This window comes from Harpia harpyja, chromosome 23 (genome assembly GCF_026419915.1).
Source record: "Harpia harpyja isolate bHarHar1 chromosome 23, bHarHar1 primary haplotype, whole genome shotgun sequence".
NCBI lineage: Eukaryota > Metazoa > Chordata > Aves > Accipitriformes > Accipitridae > Harpia > Harpia harpyja.
Window position 1 is genome coordinate 1,120,058 of NC_068962.1, and position 16,976 is coordinate 1,137,033.

Sequence of the window (16,976 nt, forward strand, 5' to 3'; positions counted from 1 at the left end):
GCGCCGGGTCCTCCCGCCCGCCCACTGCCCCCGCGGGCCGCCGGACTTACGGGGCGCGGCGGAACAGGGCGGCGGAGGGAGAAGCGGGCGAGAGCAGGGGAAGGGCGCCGGGGGGGGGGGAACACCGCGCTCGGGACCACAGGCGGGGCTGCGCCGTTCGGGGGCGAGAACGCCGTGAAGCGCTCCGGTTTGCTTCCCCCGGTCGCCCGCGAGAACGCTAAACGGTGTGTGTGCCGGGGGGGGGGGGGAGAAAGGTCCGGCCTGGAGCTTTTTGTTGCGGGGGAAAAAAAAAAAAAAAAGCAAAAAAAAAAAGCATAAGGTCATCGCGATCCGTCTGTGCTTTCGATGTATCCCTGTTCCCTTAGAGTGCCTCACGGGGAAAAAGAGCAAGCACCGCCTATCCAGAACACGCTCGATTCGGGCACTTCTTAAAGAGAACACCTACCTCGTTCGTTTTATTGCTCAACCTCCCCTAACCCGGACGCAAAAGTGAAACGGGCTCCCGGGATGTTTTCAGGGACTTGTGAGCATTCTCTGCTCCACCGAGAAACACATGTAGAACACAGCGTTTACGGCAAACGGGTACATGTGCTGGGTTCCTTACAACTGACAGCACTTTCACACCGTTACATGTCTCATCCCCGAGACAGCCAAGAACAAGTCACCGCAGCGTCAGCCCTTTTACTGAAAAGGTGGGTGGCTCTTAAAAGAGCCTTTGGGTTAGAACTGAGGATCCGGGAGACGCTCTACTTGGAGCTGGTGTACTTGGTGACGGCCTTGGTGCCCTCCGAGACGGCGTGCTTGGCCAGCTCGCCGGGCAGCAGGAGCCGCACGGCCGTCTGGATCTCCCGCGAGGTGATGGTGGAGCGCTTGTTGTAGTGCGCCAGGCGCGAGGCCTCGCCGGCGATGCGCTCGAAGATGTCGTTGACGAAGGAGTTCATGATGCCCATGGCCTTGGACGAGATGCCCGTGTCGGGGTGCACCTGCTTCAGCACCTTGTACACGTAGATCGAGTAGCTCTCCTTGCGGCTCTTGCGCCGTTTCTTGTCGCCCTTCTTCTGCGTCTTGGTGACGGCTTTTTTAGAGCCCTTCTTGGGCGCGGGGGCGGACTTGGCCGGCTCGGGCATGGCAGCAAACGCGCGGCTCTCACTCACCAACTACCGCCGGTACCGAAGCAGCGGGTAACGCCGCCGCCCGCGGCAGCTCTTTTATAGCGGCGCTGGGCACAGCGGCGGCTCAACGGCCTCGCATCGCCATTGGTTGGAAGTTCTGCTTCGGGTCGTCACGCCGTACTACGCTGCACTATTGGACACCTCTCGATTCGCATTCCCATTGGTTGCCGGTACAACGCCTCCCTCCCAGCCTATCAGCGACGGCGCCGCCGCTCCGCCCAGGCCGTATATAAGCGGGCGGGCGGGCGCGACGGGGAGCAGGTCTCTGTTCGTGCGAAGTGCTGCCGTCTTCGGTTGCCTGAGTCGCTGCGATGTCCGGCCGCGGGAAGCAGGGCGGGAAGGCGCGGGCCAAGGCCAAGTCGCGCTCGTCGCGGGCCGGGCTGCAGTTCCCCGTGGGCCGCGTGCACCGGCTGCTGCGCAAGGGCAACTACGCGGAGCGGGTGGGCGCCGGCGCGCCGGTGTACCTGGCGGCCGTGCTGGAGTACCTGACGGCCGAGATCCTGGAGCTGGCGGGCAACGCGGCCCGCGACAACAAGAAGACGCGCATCATCCCCCGGCACCTGCAGCTGGCCATCCGCAACGACGAGGAGCTCAACAAGCTGCTGGGCAAGGTGACCATCGCGCAGGGCGGGGTGCTGCCCAACATCCAGGCCGTGCTGCTGCCCAAGAAGACCGACAGCCACAAGGCTAAAGCCAAGTAAAAGCCGAAGAACAGCACCCGGGAAGCTTTTCCCACAGAAACCCAAAGGCTCTTTTCAGAGCCACCCACTAGATCATTGGAGAGCTAAGTTGCTTTAAATCTACTTGGAAACACTTTGGAAGCACCTTGTTTTTCTTTCTGGAAAAAAAAAAACCACCTGCATGAATATATTTTGATTTCCAAATGCTACGTTAGTGTTTTTAAAAGTATATCTTACTGCGTCTGCAGGCGAGATTATACAGCATCAAAAAACTAGTGATTTAGGTCCTGCAGTTCGATTTACAAGTGCAAAACAAATTTTTTCTGCCCCATCCTAGCTTCCTGCTGAGGCGAACAACCGGGTAGCAAGCGAAAACCAATCCCGCCCCTCCGCTGTGCTTCCCCTCCCACGTAGGCGCACACAGGGACGCGGAAAAGAAAGCGTTAAGTACCGGCTACAAAACTGTTTAGAAACAATGGAGTAAAGCGTTAAGTACCGGCTACAAAACTGTTTAGAAACAATGGAGTAAATTATCAAGTCTCTAAGTACTTATGCCGCCTTGAGGCAATGTCCGTCCTGAAAGGAGCGAACAATCTCCCCAGCATTGCAGCGATAACGATTAGAGCAACACCCAGGGCTGCACCTAATGCGGGGAAGTTCCTCCCAGTCACGGCGCACGCTTCATCAGCTGCGCTATGGCACAAACTCCAAAACTGTGAAGCCATGTCCACTCTGTACTCCCGATATATATAAACTTATTTCAGCCCCTTTAGAGAGAAATGTGGGTGGCTCTTAAAAGAGCCGTTGGGTTTAAGCGCCGAGCAAGAGGTTTCTTCCACGGGGGATTACTTCTTCTTGGGCGCCGCCTTCTTCGCCTTGGCCGCTTTGGGCTTGGCCGCCTTGGGCTTGGCTGCTTTGGGCTTCACCGCCTTCGCCTTGGCCGGGCTCTTCACTGCTGCCGCCGCTTTCTTGGGCTTGGCAGCCTTGGTCGCCTTCTTGGGGCTCTTGGCCGTTTTCTTGGCCGCGGTGGCCGCTGGCTTCTTCGCTTTCTTGGGGCTCTTCTTCGCTGTCACCGCTTTCTTGGGTTTCTTGGCAGCGCTGGCGGGCTTCTTGGCTGCCGGCTTCTTGGGCTTGGCGGCGGCTGCCCGCTTCTTGGGGGCTTTTTCCTTCACTTCCCCAGGTTTCTTGCTCAGACGGAAAGAACCAGAAGCGCCAGTGCCCTTGGTCTGCACCAAGGTGCCCTTGCTGACCAAGCTCTTGAGCCCCAGCTTGATGCGGCTGTTGTTCTTCTCCACGTCGTAGCCGCCGGCGGCCAGCGCCTTCTTGAGCGCGGCGAGCGAGAGCCCCTTGCGCTCCTTGGAGGCGGACACGGCCTTGGTGATCAGCTCGGTGACGCTGGGGCCCGCCGGCTTGCGGGCTTTGGAACCGGCCGCCGCCTTCTTCGGCTTCTTGGCGGCGGCCTTGGCGGCAGGAGCCGGGGCGGCGGCGGCGGGCGCTGCCTCAGCAGCGGGGGCGGGAGCGACCTCGGACATGTCGGTGCTGCGCGGACGGGAGCGCGGCGGCTGCAGCACCCGCCGCGGCGCCCCCATTTATAGCAGCGCGGCGGGCGCTGATTGGTGCGTTGCCGAGCCCGCCCCGCCCCGCCGCCCCGCGCTCTGCCGCTCGGCTTGTGTTTCTTCCTTCTCAAAAAAGTGTGTTTTCCGTAAAAAAACCGTGACCGCGGCACCCCGTTTCTTAGCATTCTTGCTGGGGACAGAAGGTATTCTTATCTTTCGGCGTTTCTTTTGGCTGAGAGTTAAAATGAGTTTCAGGCAAGGCAATAATCCCCGAGTTTGGGGATCGCACGCAGAGCCGGACGGTGAGATTTTTATTTTTCCTTTTGAATTAAAGCTTTGCTTCTGACAGCACTGTCACAGTGGCAGCGGATTCATGTTCCCGAGACGGTTTTTCATCACGGTAGTGCAAAATAGAGGTAATCTGGAGACATTTTCTTAGCGTAAATTAGCTTTGAAAAGAAGCAAGTAACACAAAGTAGCCACTCAGTTCTGTATCTGGGTTAGGGTTGTTTCCCGTAACGCGGCTTCATCTCTTAAAAATAATGAAACCTTTGGACGTAGTGCCCTATTTAGCTCTACTCGGAGCTAATAAAAAGTAAAAGAAAGACGGTTTTCACCAGAAACATTAATGTGAAAAAAGCTCTTTTAAATCAGCAGGTACCTTCAATATCTCATGAGAACATCGAGAAGTTTTTCATTGTTTCCCTCAGTTTTCTGCGTCCTTGTATTAATATTTTAATAAACTATATTCCCTTTTTCTTCTCCAAAATAATTCTTTTGATTAAGCACAATACATCAGGACATTAATTTGTATGTTCTTATTTTAAGATTGAGTTTATTTTTGTGCTTACTTCTACACTGGACTTCAGGTATTTTGTCAGCCAGAATCAGCAGTTGTGCAAAAAACCCCCCAAAATGTGGTGTACATGTTTTCTTTATGAAAAACAGAGGTAAGACTGTAGGCATTTCTTTAATAAAATAATATAAAACAAGTGGCTTAATCAAACAATTTTGTCCTCAGAACTACTGAGATAAACTAGGGCATGGCTTTTTCCAATCCATATCAGTTTTGTGATGTGGGATAAACTGAATATACATAAAATGATTTTTTCTTGGGATGAGTTGGGTAGAGGATTGTCATGTTCAAAAATATGTGGTACAATGTGGGAAAGGAGACCCTGGTGATTAGTTCATTTGGCTTCTTTCACTTTTTCTTTCACTAATGTAATATCACACACCATCTTGTGGAGTTCTGGTGAGGGAGAGATCAGTTTTAAGAGCTTGTCAGTGATGCCAATTTAGCATGACTAGGATGCACCTAAAGTGTGAGAAACTGCCAAGAGTTGTAGCATTTCAGAGGGGCTTCTGTCTAGAGAAGACAAAACATCAGAATAACATCATATGCGAGAGTATAAAAAAAAGACGATCATGTGGATTTGGAGCCAATGTCTGTACTGATGTTATATTTCATGGTGGTTTCACCTGCTGACCCCACTGTGGGTTGCGGGTTGTGAACTACATCATTGTCACGGAAGTGAATCTACTGGGAAGGACACACACCTTTGAGGAGAAATTTCTGGGGGTTAGTTCAGTAGCATACATATTTCCTTCAAATTCTGTATCTTACTCCATTCTATTCACTCATGTCAGAGTCAGTCTACTAGTAGCTTTACCTCAATTCTTTTGATCCTTTGCAAATGCATTTTCTTGTGTTTAGGCTAGGCCTCTATCCTTCTTCCAAACACCTAATGTAGCAGCACAGTCCTGGAGCAGTCTATATGCTTTCCTAAAAGCTCATTTTTCTGGTCCTCCAAATTTTGACCACATATCTGGACGACTTAATTTTTTTTTTTACACTCATAGACAGTTAGTTCTATGCTCAGCAAAGGAGGAAACGCAAAGGGATCTTGCAAATGTTATCAGGTGGATGAGAGGAAGGAGGAAATAATTTTATAAGTGCCCTTTAATTCCTTTAATTTAATGGGCAACCTTATTAAAAAAAAGTTAATGACTTATTTCAAATATTATCTTGAAGAAAAAAAGATTTTAACCTTTTTTTTCTGATATGAAGCTTTGTACGATGATGTATTCAGTAAAAACAGACGGACTTCTGCCTCCTATTTTTCCCTGAAAAAAAAAATAGTCAGGCAAACAGAACATTTATTAAAATACAAAAGGTAGAAGGTACGACTCACAGTGGACTGGGATATTTGGACGTGACAGAAATTTTTCAGAACTTCAGTCAGGAATGCAAGGACTTATTTTTCTCCTACTCTGGTATTGGATAAATGCTTTCATGAACATCTTTCTTTTGAGCCCATGTGACTTGGTGCCTTGTAGAATCATAGAATGGTTTGGGTTGAACGGACCTTCAAAGATTACCTAGACCAACCCCCCTGGTCATGGGCAGGGACATCTTTCACTAGACCAGGTTGCTCAAAGCCCCATCCAACCTGGCCTTGAACACTTCCACTGACAGGGCATCAACAACTTCTCTGGGCAACTTGTTCCAGTGTGTTCCACCACTTTTGTCATCAAAAATTTCTTCCTTAGAACCACTCTAAATCTACCCTCTTTCAGTTTAAAACCCTTGCCCCTTGCCCTGTCATTACAGGCCCTAGTGAAAAGTCTTTCTCTGTCTTATTCTTATAAGCACCCTTCATATAGTGAAAGGCTGCAATAATGTCTTGCCTCAGCCTTTTCTTCTCCAGGCTGAAAAACCCCAACTCTCTGAGCTTGTCTTCATGTGAAAGAGAGGTGTCCCTTGAGGGACACCACTCATTACTGGTTTCCATTTGGATATTGAGCCACTGACTATAACTCTTTGGTGCAACCACCCAGCCAATTCCTTATCCAGCAGTCCATCTATCAAATCCATACCTCTCGTCTATCACCTCCCTGTCTTCCATATGCTTCGACATAGCTTCCAGGAGGATCTGCTCTATGATCTTACCAGATCACTGAGGTGAGGCTGACTGGTCAGTAGTTCCCAGTGTCCTCCTTTTTACCTGTTCCCTGTTATAAAAGAATATCACACCATTTTTTAAAATGGGTGTAATATTCCATTTTCTCCAGTCACTGGGGATTTCACCTGACTGCCATGACTTTTCAAATATTATGGAGAGTGGCTTGGCAACTACATCTGCCAATTCCCTCAGGAAAACTGAGACAAAAAAATTGCTGAGTACCTCAGCCTTCTCTGTGTCAGTTGTCACTAGATCTCCTGTCTTATTTATTGGGGGGTACATTTTCTGTAGTCTTCCTTTTCTGATCAACTGCAGAAGCCCTTCTTATTGTTCTTCATATCCCTTGTGAAATTCAGCAGCAGACATGCTTTAGGTTTCCTGATCCCATCTCTACACACCCAGATAGCATCCCTATATTCTTCCCAGGATGCACGTCCCTGCTTCCACTGCCTGTGCATTTCCTTCTTGCACTTCAGTTCAACAAGAAGGTCCTTACTGAACCGTATTGGTCTCCTGCCTTCCTACCTGCTTTCTTACATATGGGAATCAAGAGCACTTGTTTTCTAAGAAAAACATCCTTAAATAGCTGCCAGCTCTGTTCCGCTCCTTTATCCCTGAGGGCAGTTTCCCAGGGAGTCTTATCCACTAGTTCCTTAAACAACTGAAAGTTTGCTCTGCTAAAATTCGGGGTCTTGACTTTATGTTTGCCTGGCCCATATACCTCAAGTTCATGATGGGCCTGGGCCCAGGCTGCAGCCCAGGCTGCCACCGTCTTGACCTCTCCAATTTGTTCTTTTGTGTTGGTGAGCAACAGGTCCAGTAGTGCTTCTCCTCTGGTTGGGCTGTCTTTCACCTGGATTAAAAAATTTTCCTCAACACACTCCAGGAGTCTCCTGGATGGCTTACAGCTTGCTGTGCCACTTTTCCAGCAACCCCCCCACACCCCCAGCTCCTTCCTTGCCTGTCCCTTCTGAAGTCAATAGCCATCAATTGCAGCACGCCAGTCTTGTGATTCATCCCACCAAGTGAACTATGACTGTGCTGGACTTTTACTGTTTGCTCAGGAGATATATGGAGGCGTCCATCTCACAGACGCAGCTGAGGAGGCAGGACTGCAGCATACATATGCTTATTTCAAACAGGGTGAACAAGATCATGCATTAAGCCTATAGCTGCACAGCCCCATTAACAGGTTTTTCACCTTGGCCTGCCTAAGGCTGCACAGCATCTTCAATATTTTCTCAAGCAAGTAGCTCTTCCTGATGCCTGTGCTGCTGAGCTTCATATTTTATGTGATCCAGCTAAATTCATTCCAACTTATGGGTGCTCCAGGTACACAAGAAACATAAATGAAGTCACAGAGTCACTCAAGGCAATTCAAATCTGCCCTTGATGTAATTGCAGACTTGGGATCATTTGGGAGATATCTGTTGTCCGTGGATGATGGATTTTATTTTAAAACTGATTTATCATGGTGTTCTAATTCATAACCATTGTTACATGAGTAAGAAAACTTCATATCTCAATAGGGAAGTGGTTACAACTGCATACTGTTAAGTCTCCAGCAAAGGACTCTTCCTCATGGTAAAAGGTTTTTGTATTCATACAGATTTAAAATACCCAGATACATCAGTAATCTCTTAAAATAAGAAATCCATGACCAGAGGTATGGCAGGCATTAGGCAGAAAATTTAGTTATTACAAGGGGATCCATGGATACAGCTTTCTTATTTTCTTTTTTAAATTATCTCCTTGCAAAAATATTCAGATTTTTTTAAAAAGTTTTGTTCTGGTTCAAAGCAAGAGAGAAATAGCTCCTTGATCATTCCAGACCACCTAGTTTTTGATAACTTCCAAGCTCAATTAAGAGATAATTCCAAGAATCATTTCAGAGCAATCAATCAGTCAAATTATAAAGTTTCTTGTTTAGTATTTAATGTTTCAATGTGATATAAATATAATATGTATGAAGATGTTACTGTATTGGATGAATGTATATGTGTATATTAATGGTTTAATAAAAGGCTTAATTTTGCCAGTAGGTAATGTGAACTTAGGTAGAGAGAAAGAAGCCAGTCATGACTCTTCCTTTCTGCTTAACCCATGCCTTTAATAAGCTGGGGGGTACACAAAATACGGCATGTCTGGAAAATGTGTGCACAAGCTGGAGACCAGAAGGATGTGTAGAATGGAAACTCTGGGTATCACTAATTTGAATATTTCTAACTGTTCAGGCAAATGTTCAAGATCTTTTGGGGGGAACATGAACAGGTGAAAATGCATTTCAATGCCACATGAATGTGACATTTCCTTTGCTGTTGCACACTTTGTGCATGTGCCCGGGATCTCCCTGTGCAGCATGCCTGGGCTGCCGTTGCCTGCCCTGTGCATTGGGGAACACCAGCTCCTTCCCTCTGCGGGTTACTCTGGGGAAGGAGGCGGCACTCTCTTTCTTAGGCCATCTACTCCACAAACAGCCTCAGCAAAGGTGCTGCGCCACATGGCCAAGTTTTCATTTCTATTTCAAGATGGTGAAAACAATATTTTAATTTTGACTTCTGCCTGGCCTCTGCAACAGTGTGGGTCTGTTTTTTGTCAGGGTGAAATAAGAAGGGACAAAAATGTAATGGTAGACCTTGTTGCAGAACTGAACTGTCCTCTAGGTCTCCTACAAGCTGTGGGCAGCGCAGGCAGAGATTGAGTGGCTGAGCCAGTTCCTAGCTGCCTGGTGCTTTGGCTCAGAAGACCCGTGATCAATGGTGGAAAGCAGTACTACAAAATGGGAAGAGTGCAATCCGCTGCAGTACTTCAGGATGTGGAAGCCATCTAAGCTACCCATCCTCCTTGTAGTCTCTGATAAATGAGCAGCAGAGCATTGCAGGTGAGCACTGAGAAGAAAGCTGAGACACTGGAATGCTGATATACATCGCTCCTTCCCAGACATTTTGGGGTTGGGAAGACCTATGCATTTCAGAAGGAGCTTGTGCTCCTCTCCTTCCAGGTGATACCCAGGAAGTCACAATGGCCTTTTTGCTCCCAGGAGCAACTCTGGTTGTTTGCTACAGTCCCTAACTGCTGTTTCCTCCACGCCTCTCCTCAGAAAAAAGTGTTACAGGCCTTGCAGATTTTTCTGGAAGCTTCCATGACAAGGTTGCTTTGCATGCAGCCCAGTCTTTGCAGAATAAGTGAATCTCGTTCACAGAATTACATCAGCAAAATCAACGGGATGTACCTATAACACCACTAATTTTTGATGATTCCTTCTCTTAACATGTCTCGAGTTCCCTAGCTGCCCCACCTGTCAGTAGGACCACTGCAGAGGAAAGTGTGGGGCCACCACCAGCACCCTCCTCCCTACAGGAAGCTGCCAACTATCACTCGGTCATACAGGCACTGAGGCAGGTGGTCAATGTGGCTCTGATTTGATTCACAGATTCCTTGGGATGTCTTTCTCTCCTCAGGATATCATGCATTTGCATCTTTATGTCACCTCTGCTACTAGCTCTCTCCTTTGTCCATTGCTTTATTGCCTGACTGCACACAGACAACTGAAGCAAGATAGTGAGGGTGGTAACTATTGTCTGTTCAGCTGGACAAAGAAATTGTCTTCTCTGGTGCTTAAGAATACTCACCACAAGCTTCTCCTGTCTGTCTAGGCCTACCACGGCGATATTCAGGACATTCCTTGGCTGAGTTGCTACAGCTCAAAACCACAATTCAATGCCACAAATCAGGAATCAGGACATTTGATGAGACAGGGAAGAGGTGGATGCTACATGTTCAGTAATGACAGGCATTGCTTGTAGGCTGTAAGGGAGAAATGGTCCTTCCCTAGGAGGAGGAGTGGGAATGGGAGAGAGCTGGTATGTGGCAACTTCCTGGGAACAAGGGGAATAAGGAACAGGAGGCACCTTCAGATGGGTGAGGTGGATAGGAAGGACAGGAGAAGGAAAGACAGAACAGGCCAATGTCCAGTGTTATTCACACCTATGATACTTTGCAGCCAATATTCATAGAAGCAGATGCAGTATTGAACTGTGTCACTCCAAGTCAGCAATAGGTCATTATTATGCAAATCAAGGGGAGCCTGCCCTGATATTATCCCAGCATCAGGTATTTGAGAAGGTGATGGCATGTGGAGCTAGAAAAAGTGATCTGTGCAGGATCAACAGTGAAGGCTGATGTCTCAGGAACTGTGAGAAGTGGCTGAATTTTTAGTTCAATCCTCATATCTGTCCTACCATCACTAACACCCTAGATGGGGACAGATGTGTAAATGACGGCTATTTGAAAGGGGAGGAGATTCTATATTAAGTCTAAGTTAACTTCAGTAAATACACTCCTAGGTGGACAAACAGGTTCAACAAAGTTTGGCGGGGAGCAGCAGGAGGGGGCTGCCCCACAAGGGCAGCTGAGCTGGGAGACGGGGGCGGGGGGGGGGACAGGGGGCAGGCAGGGCCATGCTGTCACCACCAAGGACACAGCCCCGCAGCAGCCGCACATGGTGAGTGGGGCAGGGATGGTGGCAGCGATCAGGGACAGCCACAGCCCCCGATCACTGGGCAAGTCCACGGGGACGAGGCTGGGACAAGGTCGAGGCTGGGACAAGGTCGAGCCAGGGAAGGGCAGCCAGTGGAGTCAGAGATGCACAGGCACAGCATGTAAGGTAAAGCCTGAGCCTCAATACAGCCCCAAAGCCACGAGGTTAAAACCAATGGGTGAAGGGCAAGATCTTGAGAAATCCTCAAAAAAGTCACCTTCAAGTCTGGCAACGGGAAAGGCAGAAAGAAGGTCCTAGCAACAAGTAGTATGTTTTCCTTATGGGAACAGCGTTCTATTGGATGCAGAAGTACAGGTAGAACAGCAATGAAATCTGCCTGTACAGAGTTAATGTGATGATTAAAGCATTTTTGCTCTGGATTGGCGGCCCATGGTGTGATTTTCCATCGCGTGGAACCGGCGCCCAGAACTCCCCTTCCAAATGTCAGTCTGCGTTCAGGGAATCGGTTCTTCCGTAAGAGCTGAAAAGAACATAAAAAGTTAGGAGAGGGACAGGCTGGCCGAATATCTCTGTGGGCTGTTCCTGTGGGAAAGACAGTGCTTTGCAAGAAGAAAAGGGTGCTAAAACCCCTGTCTTCAGATGTGCAAATGTTTTTCTTTGTCTTAGATACATTCCCATTTCCTTTGATATCGGGTTGGTAGATCCACCCTGAGCAATGAGTTCAGCTCGTTACTCGTTTTCAGCTCTCCATACAATTTAGTTTGTGTTTAGAAAGAAATCAAACTAACCTTTGTAGCTCGTATGTTTTTGTTTCCCTACGCTTGTGCCTGCCAGGCGAAGTTTGATAATCAACTCCCAAAGGAAAACTGATTTGTACTGCCTGGGATTTTTTTTTTTTCTTTTACTTAGCCTTCTGATGCTGATTCCAGCTGTTTCTCAGCACCTCTTTCCATGGCCCTTAGCTTTCTCTCCCAGACAATATGCAATACACACCATTGTCTATTAGGAAGAAGACTTTGGCAGGCGATAAATAGCAGAGAGGTGACACACATCTGCAAAAATCCAACGAGAAGAGGGTTTTAATTTAGATTCTCTTCATCTCAAGAAAAAAAAATCCTGGAACCATGCGACTTTCTAAGGGCACAGATCGTATGCAAGCGAAAGTGTTAAGTACTTTGGTAAAATATTTATATTGGTGATGGCTGACAGTTTTGAGGAGAGAAGGCGCTTCATTCCACGACTGAGAAGAGGAACTTTATCCCGCCTCATGCCAAGATATTCTCACTGTTATTGTTAACTACTCCACTCTGATGGGACCATATGAAGCTGTTCTTGGACAGTTAAGGATAACACAGAAAATCAGTTAGTGATAACTAATGTTAATTAGGCGAAGGGTGGCTTCCCTGCCAAATCTCTGCACGTGAGTATGTGCTACTGACGAAAGCGGGGGGGGGGGGGGGGTCCTCCCGGATAATCTGCCCCTTGTGTGGGCTGGGAGGAGAGTTCGGACTGCTGAAGGGCACAGAGCCGGGCTGCCCCGAGCGCTGCCTAGGCAGACCCCCCCGTGCCTGAAGGAGCGAAGGGACGCTGAGGGCTCTGCCGGAGCTTCCCCCCCTTCCCCCGGCCCCCGCCCCGGCCGGAGCTCCCTCCCACGGGCGTGTGTGTCCGCGGGGCTCGGAGCCGCAGTTGCAGCCGCCGTGGATTGTGCCGGCCTAAAGCTCTAGGAAACGGTGGAGGAACCAGCGTGGGGAAATGGAGAGGAGGGGGGGTCGGTGCTGTGTAAGCAGGCTGCCAGTCAGTGCCCTGCTGCCACTCAGCCCTGAGCCCGCCCGCCGCAGGCTCTCCTCTCCCATTTCTCCATTCGTGGCTGTTTCCCGTATGAGCGAGCTCTGCCACAGCACTGGGCACCAGCAAATGGAGGGACGGGGAGTCTGGGGAGGGGTCCAATACTTCCATACAGGGCAAAACACAGATATTCAGCAGTTCCCGCACTTAGAAAACTTGCACGTACAATCGCTTTTCCCTCACCACCCAGCCAAGACGGAGCCTCAGTACCGAGAGGAGAAGCAGGGCAGGATTACTACCGGCCCCACGCCGGTCCCTCCAAGACAGGGCAGGCGAGGTGGGGTGCAGCGGCCGGCGAGAGGAGCTGCTCCGGGACACGGCTGGGAGTGTGCGCAACCCCTCTGGTTCACCCTTACTGCTGAAGCGCGACAAGGGTTAATCTGGGACCCACGAGTGTGAGAGCTCCGTTCAAGGGCTTCGGCAGCGGTGCAAGAAACAGAAGGTTTCCGGACCCCTAACACGATTGTTTCCAGAAAGGAATAGCCAGACGGGACACATACCAATCCGTTACAGGAATGTGCGTGTAATTAACATCTCGGACCCGAGGCCGGGCCGGGAGCGGCGCCGGGAGCGCAGCGCCGGGGCCGGAGAGAACGAGCCGCGGCTTTACGCCGGGCGCAGCCGCCGAGCTCCTGATCGCAAGGGACGCCTTGGCGACCGTCTCGTCTTAGCTAGGCTGAGCGGCAGCGGGTCCCGCCGCCGAGCGAGCCCCAGGCAGGGCGGGCAGCGCCGTGCTCGGCAAAGGGGACCGCGGAACTCCCCGAGCAGGCAGGTGCTCCCGGCGCTGCGCTGCGGCGGCTTGCGCAAGCTGGAGCGAAGAAACCCGAAATGAAACTGTAAAAGATGATCGACGCGAAGTGCACACCACACTCACTCCCACGTCGTCGAGCAGCAGCAGAAGGAAGACCTGATGTCCCCTTCCAAGTGCTCGGGGGTCCCCACACGGAGCACTTGTTACAGTGACCTTAGAGACAGCTTCTCTCAACAGCCCACTGTTGTGTTCCAGTACACTGCTTGCTTCAGTGTACACATCCTTCACCTCCTTAACGTTCCATATGTTTACCGTAAAATGATAGGCACACACACATCCGTAAAATGACGTGCAGACACACATACACATTGTGTCTCCGACACACACATCGCACTGTGCTCCCGGAAAAGACAGTGCACCCTGAAACGCACATTAGATTTTTCACTCCCAGATGCAAACATCACCGTGCACCGCCCGACACACACATCGCTCCGCGCCGACGGCGCACACATCGCCCGGCGTAGGACACGGTGATCGCTCTGCGCCCCCCCCCAGAGCACATTACCCTTATGTCCCGACACTCACCGCACACTGAGACCAACACCACACGCACCACTCTGCCCCGACAGACACGAAACACACGGCTCCGTTCCTTCCCTACACACGCACGGCTCTGCGCCGAGGGACACACACCTCGCTTCTCTCCCCAAAGACGCTCCTGTTGTCCTGAAAGCAGATTCGTTACCCGGTGTGCGACAGACCAATCTCACACGCTCAGGAGAGATACTGTTTTATTCTGCGCAGGGTGCTCGGTGGACGTTCCACAAATCAAGCACACCAGATTGATCAGGTGTGTCCCCTTTAAAAAGTAACAATTGCATCTAATTTATTAAACTACTCCTATCTAGTACATATTCAAACTACCTAATGCATATGCATACGCTTACATACATAACCATGACACATCAATTGCCTTCTCCGCATGGGCGGGGGTCTCGGGTGGTCTTCGGTGGTCGTTTGAGGAGGTATCCCCTCCTCACTTTGACTGCTAAGTCACTCTATATAGAGTCAATGTTTCGTTTTTCTGCCAAGAGGGACACATCATCAATCAGGAAGAACAGAAAGGATCAGAATTGGTGCTCCAGGTGAGGCACCATTAATCAGGAAGAATAGAAAAGCTCAGAATTATCTTGGCTAACTAACTTAATTTAAAACAGGACTTTCTAATCTACCACAGGATTTGCTATATCTGACATCACTCCCATCACCCTGCAACCCACGATCCTGCCACCTCTCTGCTCCCCAAGACACACAGACAGCCGCGGATATGGCTCTGTGGTGATGACAAACACATCGCTCTTCTCCCCACGACAACACCCATCCCTCCGCACCCCCACAACGTGCATTGTCCTGCACCTGACTGAAGCACACGTTGCCCGGGGCAGAAGCTCCCCACCCTCCCCATTTCCCTGACCTCGGTGAGTCACGGGGCCGTTGGAGCAGGAGCTTCTGTGCGAGTGAACTGGCAGCCCACTGGAAAAGGGCTCCCATGGGCAGTGGTGTTACCCTCTGCTTCGATACCGGCGGTAGTTGGTGAGTGAGAGCCGCGCGTTTGCTGCCATGCCCGAGCCGGCCAAGTCCGCCCCCGCGCCCAAGAAGGGCTCCAAGAAAGCCGTCACCAAGACGCAGAAGAAGGGCGACAAGAAGCGCAAGAAGAGCCGCAAGGAGAGCTACTCGATCTATGTGTACAAGGTGCTGAAGCAGGTGCACCCCGACACGGGCATCTCGTCCAAGGCCATGGGCATCATGAACTCCTTCGTCAACGACATCTTTGAGCGCATCGCCGGCGAGGCCTCGCGCCTGGCGCACTACAACAAGCGCTCCACCATCACCTCGCGGGAGATCCAGACGGCCGTGCGGCTCCTGCTGCCCGGCGAGCTGGCCAAGCACGCCGTCTCCGAGGGCACCAAGGCCGTCACCAAGTACACCAGCTCCAAGTAGAGCGTCTCCTGGATCCTCAGTTCTAACCCAAAGGCTCCTTTAAGAGTCACCAATTCTTTCGTTTCAAGAGCTTTGTCACTGGTGTTTTCCGACAGTTATTTAGTTTCTTTGTCTTGTAAGTCTCGCTTGCATAGTGTCCTTCGGGACCGCTTTTTCATCGGTTATTGCAGTTTTTCCTATGTGTCTCAGTCTGAGGTCTTAACCTGAAGCTGTAAAACGACAGAAATTTTGGAAACGCCCATCAGAGGGCAGCAGGGGCTAAGGAATCGCAGTCGTTGACTCGCGATTAGACCTTACCCATCTGAATGCTAGTCTGTTCTGAAACCATTAACATTGTATTAGGAAACTTAGAATAAAAAGTACTAGGAAATAGCTTAATTATTCCTTTAAAACATAAATTTTAAACGGATGTTTTTTTTCCAGATAGGGAAGACCAATGAAGAAAAACACTAAAACCAAAAAGTGTTTCCTTACTAATTAATTACTTAAATACTCAAAGACAATTTTAAACTATGTTGGCATATATTTATGACTGATAACATAGTTTGTTATGAGAACAGGGAAAAGGGATGGACCAGAGCTGAAGACACCAGGGACTTTCACTGAGCAGTGGTATGCAGCAAGCAGACATCGCAGGCAAGGTGCCCTACAACGAGCTGGCAATTGAAGCAGCCCACAAGAGTGCACACATAAGAGGCAGCGTGAAGAAGGCTTACCAGGAACAGCTAGGTAATAGTAGGGCATAGGAAACCATAAAGAGTTAAGTGTACAGACCACAGTTAGAGGTTCTGTTCTAAACTATGTTAGGGCTTTTATATCAGTGGGATTAAACATTGGTCATTAAGATAATCAGAGAACATGGCATCAGTAAAACTGAAATAGAAGAGAGAAATTAAAGCTCTTTTTACTGAAAACTTGGTGGCTCTTAAAAGAGCCTTTGGGTCAAGCAGCTCTGGCACAGAGTGCACAGACAGCTTATTTGGAGCTGGTGTACTTGGTGACGGCCTTGGTGCCCTCCGAGACGGCGTGCTTGGCCAGCTCGCCGGGCAGCAGGAGCCGCACGGCCGTCTGGATCTCCCGCGAGGTGATGGTGGAGCGCTTGTTGTAGTGCGCCAGGCGCGAGGCCTCGCCGGCGATGCGCTCGAAGATGTCGTTGACGAAGGAGTTCATGATGCCCATGGCCTTGGACGAGATGCCCGTGTCGGGGTGCACCTGCTTCAGCACCTTGTACACGTAGATCGAGTAGCTCTCCTTGCGGCTCTTCTTGCGCTTCTTGTCGCCCTTCTTCTGCGTCTTGGTGACGGCTTTCTTGGAGCCCTTCTTGGGCGCGGGGGCGGACTTGGCCGGCTCGGGCATGGCAGCAAACGCGCGGCTCTCACTCACCAACTACCGCCGGTACCGAAGCAGAGGGTAACGCCGCCGCCCGCGGCAGCTCTTTTATAGCGGCGCTGGGCAAAGCGGCGGCTCAACGGCCTCGCATCGCCATTGGTTGGAAGTTCTGCTT

The 16,976-nt window shown here is 50.2% G+C and overlaps 5 protein-coding genes across 5 annotated transcripts; 2 read left to right on the plus strand and 3 right to left on the minus strand.

Annotated features, from left to right (window-relative positions):
• Window positions 1–633: 633 nt before the first annotated feature.
• On the minus strand, window positions 634–16,884 carry LOC128135471 (histone H2B 1/2/3/4/6). Its single transcript, XM_052774447.1, has 2 exons — window positions 16,408–16,884; window positions 634–713 (listed from the first exon to the last, which is right to left on the minus strand). Exon 1 carries the CDS (start codon window positions 16,826–16,828, stop codon window positions 16,448–16,450), a length of 381 nt encoding a protein of 126 aa, XP_052630407.1. The 5' UTR covers window positions 16,829–16,884; the 3' UTR covers window positions 634–713; window positions 16,408–16,447.
• LOC128135472 (histone H2B 5) lies at window positions 699–1,249 on the minus strand. Its single transcript, XM_052774448.1, has one exon. The coding sequence runs from the start codon at window positions 1,125–1,127 to the stop codon at window positions 747–749; it is 381 nt and encodes a 126-aa protein (XP_052630408.1). The 5' UTR covers window positions 1,128–1,249; the 3' UTR covers window positions 699–746.
• On the plus strand, window positions 1,400–1,992 carry LOC128135463 (histone H2A-IV). The gene has a single exon (XM_052774438.1). The coding sequence runs from the start codon at window positions 1,484–1,486 to the stop codon at window positions 1,871–1,873; it is 390 nt and encodes a 129-aa protein (XP_052630398.1). The 5' UTR covers window positions 1,400–1,483; the 3' UTR covers window positions 1,874–1,992.
• Window positions 2,624–3,441, minus strand: LOC128135453 (histone H1.11L). The gene has a single exon (XM_052774426.1). It carries the CDS (start codon window positions 3,439–3,441, stop codon window positions 2,698–2,700), a length of 744 nt encoding a protein of 247 aa, XP_052630386.1. The 3' UTR covers window positions 2,624–2,697.
• LOC128135477 (histone H2B 1/2/3/4/6) lies at window positions 14,700–15,519 on the plus strand. Its single transcript, XM_052774453.1, has one exon. It carries the CDS (start codon window positions 15,092–15,094, stop codon window positions 15,470–15,472), a length of 381 nt encoding a protein of 126 aa, XP_052630413.1. The 5' UTR covers window positions 14,700–15,091; the 3' UTR covers window positions 15,473–15,519.
• Window positions 16,885–16,976: the final 92 nt, after the last annotated feature.

Excerpts from the sequence above, each read along its gene's own strand:
- LOC128135472 (XM_052774448.1), bottom strand. The coding sequence starts at position 1,127 with ATGCCCGAGCCGGCCAAGTCCGCCCCCGCGCCCAAGAAGGGCTCTAAA.
- LOC128135463 (XM_052774438.1), top strand. The coding sequence starts at position 1,484 with ATGTCCGGCCGCGGGAAGCAGGGCGGGAAGGCGCGGGCCAAGGCCAAG.
- LOC128135453 (XM_052774426.1), bottom strand. The coding sequence starts at position 3,441 with ATGGGGGCGCCGCGGCGGGTGCTGCAGCCGCCGCGCTCCCGTCCGCGC.
- LOC128135477 (XM_052774453.1), top strand. The coding sequence starts at position 15,092 with ATGCCCGAGCCGGCCAAGTCCGCCCCCGCGCCCAAGAAGGGCTCCAAG.
- LOC128135471 (XM_052774447.1), bottom strand. The coding sequence starts at position 16,828 with ATGCCCGAGCCGGCCAAGTCCGCCCCCGCGCCCAAGAAGGGCTCCAAG.